General features: G+C 43.8%; 3 protein-coding genes across 7 annotated transcripts; 2 read left to right on the top strand and 1 right to left on the bottom strand.

Moving 5' to 3' along the window:
* The first annotated feature begins 199 nt into the window (after positions 1-199).
* On the top strand, positions 200-3,215 carry zbtb8os (zinc finger and BTB domain containing 8 opposite strand). Its single transcript, XM_084682584.1, has 7 exons — positions 200-418; positions 643-667; positions 774-895; positions 1,052-1,134; positions 1,681-1,733; positions 2,366-2,402; positions 2,638-3,215. Exons 1-7 carry the CDS (start codon positions 337-339, stop codon positions 2,722-2,724), a joined length of 489 nt encoding a protein of 162 aa, XP_084538710.1. The 5' UTR covers positions 200-336; the 3' UTR covers positions 2,725-3,215.
* A 14-nt stretch (positions 3,216-3,229) lies between these two features.
* On the bottom strand, positions 3,230-7,435 carry LOC146300270 (CD276 antigen homolog). 2 transcript variants are annotated; one of them, XM_084682563.1, is made up of 4 exons: positions 6,656-7,435; positions 4,991-5,344; positions 3,874-4,155; positions 3,230-3,620 (listed from the first exon to the last, which is right to left on the bottom strand). In XM_084682563.1, exons 1-4 carry the CDS (start codon positions 6,696-6,698, stop codon positions 3,493-3,495), a joined length of 807 nt encoding a protein of 268 aa, XP_084538689.1. In that variant the 5' UTR covers positions 6,699-7,435; the 3' UTR covers positions 3,230-3,492. The 2 variants fall into 2 exon arrangements, with proteins under 2 accessions (XP_084538689.1, XP_084538698.1); XM_084682572.1 differs by having other exon boundaries at positions 3,230-3,617; positions 6,656-7,421.
* Positions 7,436-7,959: 524 nt separating this feature from the next.
* Positions 7,960-15,780, top strand: khdrbs1a (KH domain containing, RNA binding, signal transduction associated 1a). 4 transcript variants are annotated; one of them, XM_084682529.1, is made up of 11 exons: positions 7,960-8,298; positions 8,798-8,925; positions 9,099-9,215; positions 9,306-9,452; positions 9,557-9,684; positions 10,774-11,062; positions 12,451-12,527; positions 12,817-12,875; positions 13,038-13,176; positions 14,990-15,047; positions 15,319-15,780. In XM_084682529.1, the coding sequence occupies exons 1-9, from the start codon at positions 8,151-8,153 to the stop codon at positions 13,136-13,138; spliced, it is 1,194 nt and encodes a 397-aa protein (XP_084538655.1). In that variant the 5' UTR covers positions 7,960-8,150; the 3' UTR covers positions 13,139-13,176; positions 14,990-15,047; positions 15,319-15,780. The 4 variants fall into 4 exon arrangements, with proteins under 4 accessions (XP_084538655.1, XP_084538646.1, XP_084538638.1 ...); XM_084682520.1 differs by having other exon boundaries at positions 13,038-13,200; XM_084682512.1 differs by having other exon boundaries at positions 13,038-14,566.
* The last annotated feature ends 469 nt before the right edge of the window (positions 15,781-16,249 follow it).

The raw sequence follows: 16,249 nt of genomic DNA, 5'->3' as shown, positions 1-16,249 counted from the left end.
CAATGTGCATTTAGACGTGCTGTTAGTACCAAGCCTAAACCGTGACCGCTTACTTGACTGAACATTCAGTATTATTTATCATGATGCATACTATATGGATATATATATCCAATCCTGTTATAGGCCTACCTATGCATTTCAAGTGCACATGCACAACCGATTTGGAATTGAGTGGATGTTTTTAGCCTCTGATTGGTCGCCCGATACTTCCTGGTCCTGCTGCGTGTTGTCAGAGGTGTAGTTGAAACCCTATGGTTGAAACAGCAAGTTGATTAAGAATAATCGTTAGTTTATTTGAATCACATTTCTATCTTGTGAGAAGTAAATACATCGATCATGAATGATCGTGAACTTGATCTAACCGAGTCTCAGAAAGAAATCAAGGCTAAATATCCGCCGATCAACAAGAAGTATGAATGTGAGTCTGTAGCAAGAGCTTTTAGAGCTGTAGCTATCTGTCACATAGTCCTCTCATATCATGCCGTTACTCTCAGCTGCGTTTAACAACGTGCTACACAAATGTTTATCTCATATGACAGCAATGCCATCATGCCCGAGTACATTTGTATACTTAACCTGTACAGAGAACCAACTAAAAGTAAAGATCTCAATCCACGAGTCAATATTGCAATTTTTCTTTAGATTTGGACCACACCGCGGATGTACAGTGAGTAGATCCTGAATCACAACAAAGGTTGAAGTCTAGTCTGAGATGTACTTTGTGTATTCTATCTGATGATGTTTTCAGAAGGCTGTTTCTGACCCCACCCCAGAATCCACTCCTGGGGCACGTCTCTGGAGGAGGCGTTTGAGCAGTGTGCTATGGGCATGTTTGGGTACATGACAGACACAGAGACGGTGGAACCCATTGATACAGTTGAAGTAGAATCAGAAGGTGAGCTACCAGTTTCTGTTGGTCCATGGCAACAGAAACACTCAATCATAGAGGGAATGGGGGATCAAAATGAGCCACTTTGACATGTTATGTCCAATACTACAGCACACATGTAAGCACACCTCTCCCTCTCTCTCTCTCTACCTCTTCTAACAGGTGATGATATGGAATCACTTCTATTCCATTTTTTAGATGATTGGCTGTTCAAGTTCAGTGCTGATCTCTTCTTCATTCCCAGAGTAAGAGCTCTCTTCATGCACCACTGTTGTTGTAGCCCCCTCTGGTGGCCAAGCTAGGGATTCCCTCGTTGTAAACCTGAACGTTCATCCCTGTACTGAGGCTAAACAGCAGTTAAATAAGAGGCTCTTGAAAACGTTTTTGAAAATATGTATGTAAATGCAAGCCAAACTGTGCCAAAGACTTCTCAGAAAAATACCTTCATAACAGCTTGGGTGTACAGAGGACAATTCAAAACAATTCCAAACTGAAACGCAGGGGGTAAACTTAACAACTGACCTTTTCATTATACATTTTGTCCAAAAGGGTGCGCAGGTGGCCAATGGGTTCAGACCAGAACCAGGCCTCCTTATCTCCTTATTCATGAAACTGTGTTTTAAACATGAGTACAACTGTTATAAATATGAGTACAACTGGCACATAAAATTAGTATGTATGTAACCCTTCTACCATCACTTTCGTTAATAATGGGCCCATTGTTCTTCTCCAGCATGTTATACTCATGATAAAGCTAGCAAAATATACCTCCTCCTGCTTCATGTTTCCAGGAGGTGAAGGTGTTGCACATTGACAGAATGCAGTTCAAGATCCGGTCCATTGGGTAAGGCCATCTGAAGTGACCTCACTGTTTAGTTGTAATCACAGGGAAGAGTTGGAACACGTTTCCAGAGACAGCTGATTCCAGGAGTTCTCACACTCTTTAAGGGACAGTTCACCCCAAAAAGCATATTTTCACTCAACAGCAATGTCTCTTTCCAGAAATCATCACCTGGTTACTAAAGATAATCTCTAGACTTTGTTGTGAGCAGTTGAAAGTAGGAACAATTGTCTTTCTTGCAAATTTCCTATTTGAAACTGCTTGCAACTAAGTCTGTGAATTATCTCAACCGGGTCATGATTTCTGGAAAGAGACGTTGCTGTGGAGTTTCTGCACCAGGTACCCATAGGGGGATATATATAAATCAAACGTTTATAAGTGATTACAAACCAAATACAAAAAATTGCTCTAACACTGTTTTAAGCAACTCAAACAGTCACTTGATTATTGGGTAGGCCAACCTCTTGGAGGGTTACACATCATTCTTGTGACATTCTATGGCATAAAAAACACTCCTTAAATAATGGGCTTCCAGTGCTCCCACACCCTAGACAATACTGGATACAAGGATACTCCCTTTCATGTGTATTTTGACCACAGTGACTCAGGTATTAATGGATGTTTTTGTCTTGTAGTTGGGGAGAAGAGTTCAGTCTACTAAAACACCCTCAGGTGAGCTTGGCAGTGTGTACACAACTGGAAAACAAATCCATTCTCAAACTGTCTCTCTCCACCCAAGTGATCATTGCAGTTGATGCAATGATCAAAAACAAGTGATGTTAACCCAAATACTACTTAATGCATCACCCCTTTCAAAGACAGCGATACATACCAATAGCAATATCCTTTTTGTCATAATTCTGTTTCATGTTTTTTGACATTGTTTCTAAATATGGTGTCATTTCAGGGGACTGAGGTAAAAGCAATAACTTACTCAGCCATGCAGATCCATGATAAGGAAAAGGCAGAGATCTTTGCCATTATTGACATCTGAGGACATTTCATCAGATAGTCACTGCCCTGAGGACACTTGGGTGTGTTGAAACATATAACAAATACGTTGTTGTGTGTGGAAACTTGATAAGTTAGAGCTGAGGGAATTGAGAACTTGTGATGAAAAGTTGGTCATATTTTTACAGAAGTTGAGCTAACTTAATTTTTTATTGTCAAAGAGGCATCTATGAACACCAAGAAAACAAATGTTTGGGAGAGTAATTGTGTGCACAAAGTGAAGTTTTCTGGAATGGTTATGAAAGTTAAGACCCAAGGGGATCACTATACTCCCACCCCTGTAATCTTTTGTCAGATGGAAACACTAAACCAACCTATTATAAAACCTATCCAGGATATTGGTACCCATAACATTTTCTAAATGTTCTCAAGAAAGGTATTTTCAGGTGGAAGTTAATTCATGATTTAAATAATCTAGGCTGTGCTTATTTTTTTTTAATCAAATGTAAATAAATTACATATTTGATTCAAATACATTTGACCCATTTCCTCATTTTAGTGCAGTGTCGGTTTGTTTGATTATTGAAACATGTAGATAAACATACTGTTCAGTCATTCCCTGGGTTTGGTTATGTCATGGGAAAAGGCACTTTGTCTACAGTTGAACACCTTGTCTACAATTTCATCTGGGTAGGTTTTGGATTACTTCACCTTTCACTGATTTTATCTCTATTCTTGAAACATGGGCTAAACATCAGTTAGCCGTAGTCTGGCTGCTGGACCTTTGTTGAAGAGGGCCTGACAGGATCAGTCAGGTTAGATTGCGAACGGTTCTTTTCTTCTGTATGCACAGTCCTAGGACCACCACACATAGGAGTGCACATACAACAGACAGTGTTATGACTGCCTTCTGGTGTGTTCCTCTTTCTGGGCAAGCTGCTAGGACAGAGAATGAAAGAACAAAAACTATGATGTAATGCTTAACTGATAAAGTAAAACATTATTAAATGTTTTGAAACATTCCAGCAGTAGGGCCAGCCAGCCAACACTACTTGGAAGATGGTAACTAAACATGTCATCTTCTTTGTGCTTTGTTACTGCCCTTGGTTCGTGACCAAACGCTATTGAGTACAAAGAAAGTGTTTCATGTCTCAAACAGAAACTGTATATAGGCTAATACTCAATGACTCACCATGGTTTAAGGTTACTACTCGTTCCAGGATTTGCTTGATATTCTGGTTTTTCAGAATGAAGGTGAGGTTGAATGTGTTTTTGCTGTTGTCCAGTGGCTCAATCCGTGTCCTCAGAAAGAGAAGGCCCTCCTGCAGGGTAGACACCTGTGTCTGGTGGACAAGCTGCTGGCCTGCAGAATCCTCCCACTGCACCTGTGCCTCTGGATAGCCTTCTGTCTCGTACACAACACTGACGCTGGTCCAGTTCACCTGGATACTCAATCTAGGCTCGGAGTACAATGCTGGTGAAATAAAAACACAAACACTGAAAATCATAATAGTTATATTTACAAAAACAGGTTACGGTAAAGTTTTGAACTATTGTAGTCCTGTCTCCCCACCTTCAAAAAAAGGCTCAAGACGCACTTGTTCCAGGAGTACAACGGCACTTAGGAATGCTTGATTGGACCTGATGTTAGTTTCCTCCAGGATCACAATGACTCTTATTGAGTGACTTGTTGCTCTTGTAGGTTAGTTATTACATTAAGTTAACTCTTGTACTCGCTATAAATATTTTACTGTTGATTGTTCTTCTACAGGTACAGTCTTGCACTCTTAGTGGTTCATGTAGTTTTAATTTGTAACGTGTATAACTGCATGCTCTTATGGTTCTTCCCTTTGGCACTTGTTTAGTTTTTTCACAATGTATGCTTCATGTTTTGGCTGCTTGCAATGTTTGGGACTACCTCGTTGTTATGATCAGTGACCTATGCTTTTTTGTAAAGCTCTCTCTTGGAAGTCGCTTTGGATAAAAGCGTCTGCTAAATGCATAAATGTAAATGTAGTCCTGCTGTCCATGTTGTGTCCTTCTGTTTCATAAGAGCTTAATTAACATCATTGTTATCCTGCAGCTTCTAGTGAGCCAAGTCAGTGCATGGAAGCTCAAGTTCCCATAGTATGTTCACATATTAAGACATGGGATGTAAAAGGATGGAGCATTAGTGTCCTCCCAAACAATGTGAGTTAAATGTGGGAATTTGTGTAATCATAATCACATTATTAATTCTGCTTACAACAACTCGAGTTTCACAAACTCTCTCCAGTATGTAATGCCTCTCCTTGTGTTGGAAGGTTTACCTGCATAATCCACCTGGACCGTAGCGCTGTGTGCTCCTTGCAGAGTGCTCACAGCACACAGGTAGAGCCCTGCATCCCCCAGTCTCACTCCAGATATCATCAGGGATGCGTTCCCAGCCTCCAGCTGTGACACAAACAGGACCGTCCTGTTCCTGTACTGATGGCTCTGCTTGTCCAGCTGGTCTGCACCATAGTAGAAGCTGTGAACCACCTGGGAGTCTTCAGCCCTCTGCCATGTGACAACCAGGTTCTTCAGCCCAGAGGAGCGGTCCAGGGGGAAGCTGCATCCCAGCACCACGGCTCTCTCCCGAATTGCCACCACATGCCTGGAGGGTGTGGTCACTTCAAAACTATCTAGAAACAGGAAACATCAGAACCAGTTTTGTTCAGAATAAAGATCAAAAAAAGTTTAGGACCACACAGACACCTGAACTTGTCAGGGGCGGATCTAGAAAAATATTCATGGAGTGGTAAGAGGCAGTGGCAGGAGATTTGACGGGGCGGCACCTCGTTCCAGAAGTATGTGAGATAAAAATGAAAAGACTAAAGGCTGTGCAACATGTATGCATAGTCAGTGAACACTTTGAAATGAATTTCAGGATTATAGGTCACATGACCGAAAAGCTATTGAAGTTTGAAGATTTATTTTGAATAAACATTTTATTTTTAATAACCTGAGATAAAAATGAACAAAATAAAGGCTTTGAAGCATGAATGCATACACCTTCAACAGTTTAACATTATTTTGACGCTCCTAGTTCATGTTGTTAAAAAAAGCTATTGACTTTTGAAATTTCTAATTTGTTGACGGTCCCTAAACATACGCGTTGTTTAGACAGCCAAAGGCAGGCTAAGCGGCTGGTCGTAGCGGTGCTAAACACCGGTTAAAATAACACAATACTGGGCATCCGAATATCTGTTGAATATCAAACTTAAAACTAACTTTACCGCGGTCATCTTTGTTGTTGCTTTCCCACAGCATTCACGAGTTAACGTTATTAACCTCAATTTAACAGGAAAACTAACGTTGCAACTCCGTTAGCCCTGCACTTCTCTAATTATTCTTATTCATTAATAGATCATTGCTACTTCATCAACACTTCATTCCTCAAGTGTGGTCTGCTGTCAGTGCTGACAATTGCATCCTTGCGTTGGAGTCAGTTTGCGCCTTCCTTGGGTTCAAATTAAACACACACACACACACACACACAAAGTTGATCCATCCAAATTAGCTTATTTATCTTCTGTTTTTCACATATTCTCATAGCCTGCTATACCTCCATTCATGTTTATTAGTGATTATGTTTATTAATTATTACTTGTTTACAGTCCAACATAGACCATTTTACAATTATTAGTTAAAAAATAATATTTCTGATTCACTGGTTGACAAGACTGAAAACATTAAGCTATTAGTTTTCCTTAAAAAAAATCTATATACATATGTAGAGGGGTTGAACTTTAGGCTAAATTGTGTGGTGGGCGAAATTGAAAAGCAGCTTCTTTTGTTCGCTTGACGATGTTTCTCACTTGTTCCCAAGACAACTACAGGCATAGCCTAACTTAAAAAGTTGCCCGTCATCAAGTTTCCAGTTTCAGAATATTATAGTTAAAATTCCAAACGATAAAATGCATCAATTTCAAAACAATAGCTTAATGTCTTACCTGTACAACTGGGTAGTGTCCAAAAGAAAGTTAGAAACAGCATTTTCTGGTATCACTGCTTTAAAACCCTCGGTCGCAAGCGGTCAAGTGTAGTGATGTAGCCTGGCTGCCAGCCCAACTTCTCCCCGCCCACAAAAACATTTGTTGGTCGGAAAGTTGGGTCTGGAGGGTCTGGTATTGGGAACAGATGATCAACAGTAACGTAATCAACAACGTCACGAAAGAGCCCTTGGGTTGAATTCGTTTTCAACAAATAACATATTACGTTACACTGATTGGTTGTAGGTCTATACAATTGAGCGTAGAGGCATTTGTTTTACGAGTTCGGTTGAAACACGGCCCGTAGTCACAGCCCAACAGAGAGTTTTCAGACTCATGTTCTGACTACAATTATGAGTATGACAACGTCAGAATAGTAGTGATGGGCAAATCGAGGCTTTTCGAAACACCGAGACAATAGAAACATTGGAGTCGGGGCCTTTGAAACGCTCGAAACCTTTACTCAACAGCGACATCTTCTGGCAACTACGAACATGGCATAACTAACAGCGTGAAAGCTAATTCCACATCACGATCTGAAGGATCCTTGTGGTTGAACGGAATTAATTCCGTCCTGCAATGCAGATAGCGTGGTAACGAATAATGGAGCGATGGCTTTCATGTAACAATACAAATAAGCCCAAATATGATTTTCGAACTGTTTGAGACAATACATTCAGTGTGCAGTTGTTAGATACTCATATATATATACTGTATGGGCTATATATAACTGTCTCTAATTATGTCTTAAAATCACAAATTTCACTTTTCTACAAGTACACAAATCATTTTTTTACAGAGCTCCATCTCCTGGCACTAATTTCACGCAATACCATAGTCTCACGCATTCAACCCCCGTCCCCCGTCCCCCGTCCCCCTGTCTCTTGCTCGCTCGAAATACAAAATCCCCGATTTCCGGGAGATTGTATAGCATTTGCGGGCGTCAGGGAGCCGCTATTGAAATGCGGGAGACTCCCGGACCTTCCAGGAGACTTGGGATGTCTGGGACAGTAATGACACCGTAGTACCCAGCAGCCCATCACTACTTATGTGTGGAGGCCCATTTCCGCCAGTAAAAACAACAAGAAAAGATGACTAATTCCTCCATAGTGCTGCAGTGTAAATGTAGCCTGACGTTGGGCTGGCAGCCAGGCTAGCGTAAATGAGCTTGATGAAGATGAACCCCACTCAAGTTGTCTAGACCGCTAGGGGGCGTTAATGCAACTTTTGACAAACACTTCACCGAAGAAGACGTCTGCTCATGCGCTGTTACAGGCACTGTGAATCTGCGGCCCTTTCTCTTTGTCCAAGAAGCGCTGGTCAGGGAGGAATCTTACTGAGCACTTCTGCCACATTTAGCATCATTACTGACGACGTTTAGCAAACTCTGCACCCTGAAGGGTTGACCTGGATGCGTTGTTAATCGAGGTACGTTAGCTACCTGTAACTGAACACCATGATGAGCCCGTCAGAAATAAAACCCGAGACTGGTGTCGCTGCTAAAAAAGGCAAAGTTGACGAAAGCAAGTATCTACCAGAGCTTCTTGCCGAAAAAGACAGCCTTGATTCGTCGTTCACACATGCGATGAAACTCATATCTGCAGGTAATGTTAATACTATTGTTTAATTATTTTATTAGCGTTCGAAGTCAAGATTCTCATTCATATTAGCTTACCAGCTAAGTACGCCACTCAGACATCCCATGTGCAGGCTAACCAGGTAGGCTAGTTACTGTAGCTAGTTAGCAACAAAAAAACAGCAAGCCCGGCGCGGCTCACTTGAAAATTATAGCAAACCATTGTCGGTGTAGTGTGTTTTTGTTCATCTAGCACGCTCGTAAGACAGCGCCTGTCTCGCTTTCTACAATAGATTGAAATAAGCGTAATTAAGATGCTACATTTGTGAGTGATATGGATATCGGTGAGTTGGTCCAGCCTGCTCCATCGCCAGCAGGGCCGCGAGATGGCTGTGAGCGCGTGTTCACTGGCGCGAAATGTGCTAAGCAAACCTTTCATTCTTACGCGTTGTTATTGTATACTTCTAAGTTATTTATAGCTGCATGTTAGTGTATGACTTAAAATGTACTTCTTGTCCATTGTCTAGAGATTGAAAGGATTCAGAAAGGAGAGACCAAGAAAGAGGCAGACAAAGAAACATACCTCGACCTGTTCACGACCAGGAATATCAAGGTTAAGGAGCGGGTGCTCATTCCTGTCAAGCAGTACCCACGGGTTAGTAGAGGTTTACTGTCTGATCTACTCATTACTTATTCATACGTCTCTCTGTCATGTTCCTGAGAAACGGACTAGTGATATCTGAGGCATGGTAGTGACATGCAGCAATATTCCTAAAACCAGAAGTAAATCAATTACATTTGGAAACCGTTTCTATTTTCTCCCCATAGTTCAATTTTGTAGGTAAAATCCTGGGACCCCAAGGCAACACCATCAAGCGTCTTCAGGAGGAGACTGGAGCAAAGATCTCCGTGCTGGGCAAGGGCTCCATGAGGGACAAGGCCAAGGTAGGAGTCGGGGCCTGGGATCAGTTCTATCCATGTCAGTCTGGTGACTTAAGCAGAATAGTTTTTTGGTAACTGTGCGGTGTCTCGTAGGAGGAGGAGCTTCGTAAAGGTGGGGAGGCCAAGTACGCTCACCTGGGGATGGAGCTGCACGTGTTCATTGAGGTGATGGCTCCTATCCCTGAGGCCTATGTGCGTATGGCGCATGCCATGGATGAGGTCAAGAAGTTCCTGATCCCTGTATGTATACTACCCTCACTCCCACTGCTACCCTCATGCCCACTTCACACACCCAACAGTCCAGGTCTACTCTCTCCAGACTAAGCCCTTGTTCCTGTCTGCAGGAGACCCTGGAACATGAACAGTTCATGGACCCCAACTACCTGAATGGAGCTCAAGATGGATCAGGCAGGGGCCGGGGAGCCCCAAGCAGAGGCAGGGGCGGGCCCCCACACAGCTCAGCTGGATCCAGGTAGGCCCCCACACAAGGTAGACCCCACATAGGAACCACGAAGAACAGATGATTCTAGTGACTTGATTCTGTCTCCAAGGAGGATTGGTTTAAATGAAGGTATTTCCAAGTGGCAGCGTAGGGGATGGTTTCTCTTGGTATTGTCTTGAGTACTGGTGTACTACATCTATCAGTAATACCATACATGGTAGATCCTTCAGCGGCTGCTGCTGTATGTTGCGATGCATGTGTGTCCAACAGTATCGAGGGATGCGCACTTCTCTACGTGATCTACTGTAACTCGTTTAATTATGAACCAATTTTCATGACGTCTGTTTTGTAATTAACATGATAGCTTGAATATGATACATGTAACCAGTAACACAATTAATTCCATGAAGTGACCAGTATCATGTTAAATTCCCATGTTCACATCAAACCAAATTTCATGAAAATTAGGGGTCCAACTAACGATTATTTTAATTATCAATTAATCTGTTGATTCTTTTTTTCGATGAATTGGATATTTTAAAAAGCATTCATTTACAACCCTTTATTAAACAGAACTGACAATGCAAAAATGATCTTCAGTGTGCACAAACAGGCACACAATTTTGAAAAAGTTATTAATTACATTAATTTAAAAGTTATTAATATTAGTTTGTATTTAATGCTATTTTCCAAGATGAGCAATTGATTTGAGTTTTGTTTCCATTTATTCATTTAGCAGACGCTTTTATTCAAAACGACTTGGCCAGACTTTATTAGAAAAATCTGGTGTATATCTAAGATTTTTACACAATTTGGAAAAGTTAAGATTTGCAAGGATTAAGCAATTTTCAAAGATTAGTGATTTTCGATCCTTTTATTTGAAACTTAATTGAAAAAGTAAAGGCTGTGGAAGCATACCAAACATTAAGATACTCTGGTGTCTGTTTGAGGTTTTATATTCCAAAAAATATTCAGAATTAAGCGAGTTACTATAGATCTTGTAGAAAAAGTATGCATCTCTCAACTTCTTTCATATGTCGACTAGTAGATGTTGGCCGCTCCAGCAGGGTGAGATGCAGGTGAGAGCGTGGTCTCTGACCTCCTGTGTTCTTCCTTCAGGGGTCGTGGGATGCCACCTCGTGGAGGGGCCCCTCGCGGAGGAGCCCAGCGTGGAGGAGCGCTACGAGGGGGGCCATCCAGAGGGGGGGCTGCTAGGGGAGCACCTGCGGGGCGCGGGGGACCCCCCTCATCGTCCTCCCGAGGGGGCTCGGCTCCTCGTTCCAGGCCCCCCACACCAGGGGCCCCCCGGATGCTGCCCCCTCCAGCCCACGCCCACCAGCAGCACCACCAGCCCCAGCAGCACCACCAGCACCCCCCTCCGCCCAAACCAGAACCCTATGAAGAATATGTACGTCCCATCTTATATCAAGTGGTTGTGTGCGTGTGTACCCTGAGACTCAGTGTGTGTACCCTGAGACTCAGTGTGTCTACCCTGAGACTCACTGTGTGTCTACCCTGAGACTCACTGTGTGTCTACCCTGAGACTCACTGTGTGTCTACCCTGAGACTCACTGTGTGTCTACCCTGAGACTCACTGTGTGTCTACCCTGAGACTCACTGTGTGTGTCTACCCTGAGACACTGTGTGTGTCTACCCTGAGACTCACTGTGTGTGTCTACCCTGAGACTCACTGTGTGTGTCTACCCTGAGACTCACTGTGTGTGTCTACCCTGAGACTCACTGTGTGTGTCTACCCTGAGACTCACTGTGTGTGTCTACCCTGAGACTCACTGTGTGTGTCTACCCTGAGACTCACTGTGTGTGTCTACCCTGAGACTCACTGTGTGTGTCTACCCTGAGACTCACTGTGTGTGTCTACCCTGAGACTCACTGTGTGTGTCTACCCTGAGACTCACTGTGTGTGTCTACCCTGAGACTCACTGTGTGTGTCTACCCTGAGACTCACTGTGTGTGTCTACCCTGAGACTCACTGTGTGTGTCTACCCTGAGACTCACTGTGTGTGTCTACCCTGAGACTCACTGTGTGTGTCTACCCTGAGACACTGTGTGTGTCTACCCTGAGACACTGTGTGTGTCTACCCTGAGACTCAGTGTGTGTACCCTGAGACTCACTGTGTGTACCCTGAGACTCGCTGTGTGTGTACCCTGAGACTCGCTGTGTGTGTCTACCCTGAGACTCGCTGTGTGTGTACCCTGAGACTCGCTGTGCGTGTCTACCCTGAGACTCGCTGTGCGTGTCTACCCTGAGACTCGCTGTGCGTGTCTACCCTGAGACTCGCTGTGCGTGTCTACCCTGAGACTCGCTGTGCGTGTCTACCCTGAGACTCGCTGTGCGTGTCTACCCTGAGACTCGCTGTGCGTGTCTACCCTGAGACTCGCTGTGCGTGTCTACCCTGAGACTCGCTGTGCGTGTCTACCCTGAGACTCGCTGTGCGTGTACCCTGAGACTCGCTGTGCGTGTACCCTGAGACTCGCTGTGCGTGTACCCTGAGACTCGCTGTGCGTGTACCCTGAGACTCGCTGTGCGTGTACGCTGAGACTCGCTGTGCGTGTACGCTGAGACTCGCTGTGCGTGTACGCTGAGACTCGCTGTGCGTGTACGCTGAGACTCGCTGTGCGTGTACGCTGAGACTCGCTGTGCGTGTACGCTGAGACTCGCTGTGCGTGTACGCTGAGACTCGCTGTGCGTGTACGCTGAGACTCGCTGTGCGTGTACGCTGAGACTCACTGTGCGTGTACGCTGAGACTCACTGTGTTTGTGTGCCTTGTCCCCAGCCTGCTTATGAAGAGGCGTACGCTGAGCCTTCTTACGAGTCGTACGATGCATACTACAGCCAGCAGGCTCCTCAGGCGTAAGTACACAACCCAGAACGTGCTGAGATCTGTGTGCGCGAGTGCTGTGCGCGCGTGCTGTGCGCGCGTGCTGTGCGCGCGTGCTGTGCGCGCGTGCTGTGCGCGCGTGCTGTGCGCGCGTGCTGTGCGCGCGTGCTGTGCGCGCGTGCTGTGCGCGCGTGCTGTGCGCGCGTGCTGTGCGCGCGTGCTGTGCGCGCGTGCTGTGCGCGCGTGCTGTGCGCGCGTGCTGTGCGCGCGTGCTGTGCGCGCGTGCTGTGCGCGCGTGCTGACAGTTTCCTCTTCGTCCAGGGACACGGAGTACTACGACTACGGACATGGAGAAGCCCAGGAGACCTGTGAGCCTTATGGTAGGCGGACTAACCCTTTGACTGATTGAATGATTTGCACTTCTACTCAGATTCACGTAAAGAAAACAATGTTACATATAGTTAATAGTTCAACCACCAAGTAAATGACTAGTTAAGCCAAGTCATTGCCTGAATATGGAATTGTGTGTGTTTGTGTCTCAGCTCAGGATGACTGGGAGGGCTCCTGGCCCAGCACCGGGGGCAAGGCCCCGCCCCCCAGGCAGGCTAAAGGAGCTTATCGGGAGCACCCTTACCGCTACTGACCCTCCCCCCGAGGGGGACCTGGCAACTGACTCCCATAGTAACCCACTTTTAACTCTTCAAAGTAATTTTTCTCCCTTTCTAGTTTTTATGTTTAAGGTTTTTTTTTGTTTTTTTTTCTGGACCAGTAGAGTTGGAGGCGTCTCAGTGACCCCTAGTCTAGTTGAGAGCATGTGAAGGCGTTGAAATTCATTGTTTATGTTAACCTTCAATATTTTTTAAGCAGACAGTTTTAAATTCAAATAAATGTAATTTACTATATAAAGAAAGGTGAGGAAGAAAGAAGAAAAAAAACGTATACTTTGTCGTTAAATGGTGTCCGCGTTTTGAGGTTATTTCAGCTAGTTTTAAGTCATGATTTCCTTTAACAATTACAGACTCTAACCTATATTTCCAAAGTATTTAGTGTATGGGGAAAAAAATCATTCAACACCGCGTTAATGTTAAGTCTGCAACTAGAATTAGACTTGATGGGAAGAGAACTGAACAAAAAGATGTAGAAAAAACAAACCCCAGTCATGTGTCTTGGATTTAGCTTAGTCATGAAATCTAGTCCTGTTTTACACTGCTGAGGAGCCTGTCCTAATATCATCTAAATCATTTCAATTCAACGTATTCTCTAGACACCTTTTGCGTTTGTCTTATTTTGATCCATCTTTCATTGAGCTGACAAGTCTGATCAGCAGTGATCTGTATGTTAGTCTAAAGAGCAAGAACAGGTCCTCCCAGGGGCAGGTCTGGAGAGACACATGTCAAACACAATATTATGTATATAGGCTTAGCACAATATTGTATATTGCTTTAAATCTGTGCCGTCTCCAAAATGCATAACGCTTGTGTTCTCTTGCCTAAATAGGATACTAAATATATATCCAAAAATGTTTTGCTGCAGTGCGTTGTATCAATAAAGCCTAATTTGTCTTTTTAGTGAAACTTAAGATGGTATTTTTGCTTTTGTGGTATTAGATTGCTCTTATTTCTGAAAAACATTCGTTTTGAGATTTTCAACCATATTTAAAAGGCTTTAGGATACTGTATGTTTGTAGCTAAACAATGTGTGCTCCAATGAGGCTTCCTCTTCATCCCACTCTGTATTCAAAACACATCTAGAAGAAACCTGTCACCCTCAAAAATAAAGATACCGTTCTTAATCAAGGTAACGTATCGACAAATACTTGTTTGACTCTTGAGAATTATATTACAAAGTCGACTGCTTGGACATGTTTTATTTGACTAGTCGGTATATAGCACATTTCCACTAGCTCCTGGAGCCATGTATTTCAAGACGTTTGAAATGACTGGTTTTCAACAGTATTTCAAGTCAAGCTTACAGGGATCTTACTTGGCTTTGATGCAAAGTCATGCGGACTGTTTTTTATAAAAGAATATCGCAGAGGAGAGGAAGCTAAAAGCCTAAAGATCGCCACAAGGTAAAACTAACCCCAACCTCACTTGTTAGATGTTTATTGTCTGATGCACAAAATCAGGGGAACTGCGAGCCAAAAACCTGTTATCGGAAAATTCACAAGTGCAAAATGTTATGAAAAAGATAACTCAAACAAAATGGCTGTACAATTTTTTTTTTTTGTTGTAATGCAACTCATGCTCAAACGAGCACATTAATGGTCCAATCATTTCACTTATGAATATCATAATTACAATTACTCTTTTCTTTTGATTCATTTAGAATGATGCTAAAATTAAAATCCTACAAAAGTTACTTGTACAAAACCAACAACTTCAGCTTGAGTTGCATGACTCTTGTAGTGTTAAGTAATGATTGCATGAATGGACAGCAGCCTAGATGCTCCTCCAGAGTGTGTCAGCTCAGAGGGCCTGCTTTCTGCCCGCAGGTGCTGAGGGAGCGCCTGCTGGAGCCATGGAGACCTGGACTGGCCCAACTTAACTCTGGTAAGTTGTGGTAGAAGGTGGATGTCACCGACACGTCTAACTATATATTCCAAACACGGCTGTGTAAGTTGTTAGGCCTCTTCCCTAGATGGATGAATTAGAGAAGGGCTGTAACAGCTTTTCAAATTGTCTTCACTTTGAGGTCATGGTAACATGCACTTAGAAGCAAGGCTGTTATCTCTTACAACAAGATTTTTCATTCCCCCTTATAGCCAACTGCAATGCGGTAAAAAGTTTGAGTGCTAAGTGTTTCCTTTCTCCTTGTCCACAGGTAGTGATTACAGAAAGACAGCTCAAAGCCGTGGTGGCCTGCAGACTGGTGTTTGGGGCCAACAGAGCTGGTAGACCCTAACTGGTAGAAAGCCTTCAGACTGGGGTGTGATTCTGTCTGGTGGATGACTCGGTCACCTGTGTTTCGCTCAGGGAACAGGTCGACCAGAGGCCCTGGTCACACCTGTGTTTCGCTCAGGGAACAGGTCGACCAGAGGCCCTGGTCACACCTGTGTTTCGCTCAGGGAACAGGTCGACCAGAGGCCCTGGTCACACCTGTGTTTCGCTCAGGGAACAGGTCGACCAGAGGCCCTGGTCACACCTGTGTTTCGCTCAGGGAACAGGTCGACCATTTTATACTTGATTTTTAATATTAACCTATTTTACTTTCTGATTTTGTTGTTAATAGTACTGAATTAAGTGATGTGTCTTAACTTGGGTAATAAAGTTTTGTAATATTGAAGACCTTGTCCAATGTATTTGTAAACCGTCCTGTTACTCAACATGTCAATGGTTGTCACAGCATGCGGCATCACGCTGTTGGTAGTTGTTCATGTGGGCCAGTTTTGATGTGAAACAGACCAGGCTCCTGGTCCTTGAGGGGGCTGCTGTCCTGTGTTTTAGACGTTTCCCTGATCCAGCACACCTTGATTGAAATGAATGATCGTTATCAGGCTTCTGAGCTTGATCATGATCCATTCATTTGAATCAGGTGTGTTGGAGCAGGGAAACATCTAAAACACAGGACAGTAGCCCCTGAGGCCCAGGATTTGAAACCTGATCTAAACAGTTGCTAGGAAAGTGTGTCGCCAACTGTTGCATGTGATTTGTGAGATCATGTTAATATGACAAGTTTACGGAGCAGTCTCCAATGTTGCAGGAGCTGCAAGTCTACGGCTGGAAAACAACCATTACAGGAAGGATGATGTGCA

Source organism: Hypomesus nipponensis, chromosome 3 (assembly GCF_054491055.1).
Source record: "Hypomesus nipponensis isolate SF chromosome 3, ASM5449105v1, whole genome shotgun sequence".
NCBI lineage: Eukaryota > Metazoa > Chordata > Actinopteri > Osmeriformes > Osmeridae > Hypomesus > Hypomesus nipponensis.
Note: the sequence above shows the minus strand (reverse complement) of the source record. Positions and strands in the feature narration are given on the sequence as shown.

Bases quoted from the DNA above. Each gene is read 5' to 3' on its own strand.
- zbtb8os (XM_084682584.1), top strand. From the start codon at position 337: ATGAATGATCGTGAACTTGATCTAACCGAGTCTCAGAAAGAAATCAAG. The intron at 896-1,051 runs GTGAGCTACCAG...CTCTTCTAACAG, and splicing joins AGTTGAAGTAGAATCAGAAG to GTGATGATATGGAATCACTT. The intron at 2,403-2,637 runs GTGAGCTTGGCA...GTGTCATTTCAG, and splicing joins GTCTACTAAAACACCCTCAG to GGGACTGAGGTAAAAGCAAT.
- LOC146300270 (XM_084682563.1), bottom strand. From the start codon at position 6,698: ATGCTGTTTCTAACTTTCTTTTGGACACTACCCAGTTGTACAG. The intron at 4,156-4,990 runs GTAAACCTTCCA...TTATTTCACCAG, and splicing joins GGTCCAGGTGGATTATGCAG to CATTGTACTCCGAGCCTAGA. The intron at 3,621-3,873 runs GTGAGTCATTGA...TCTCTGTCCTAG, and splicing joins AGTAGTAACCTTAAACCATG to CAGCTTGCCCAGAAAGAGGA.
- khdrbs1a (XM_084682529.1), top strand. From the start codon at position 8,151: ATGATGAGCCCGTCAGAAATAAAACCCGAGACTGGTGTCGCTGCTAAA. The intron at 8,299-8,797 runs GTAATGTTAATA...TCCATTGTCTAG, and splicing joins GATGAAACTCATATCTGCAG to AGATTGAAAGGATTCAGAAA. The intron at 11,063-12,450 runs GTACGTCCCATC...CCTTGTCCCCAG, and splicing joins CAGAACCCTATGAAGAATAT to CCTGCTTATGAAGAGGCGTA.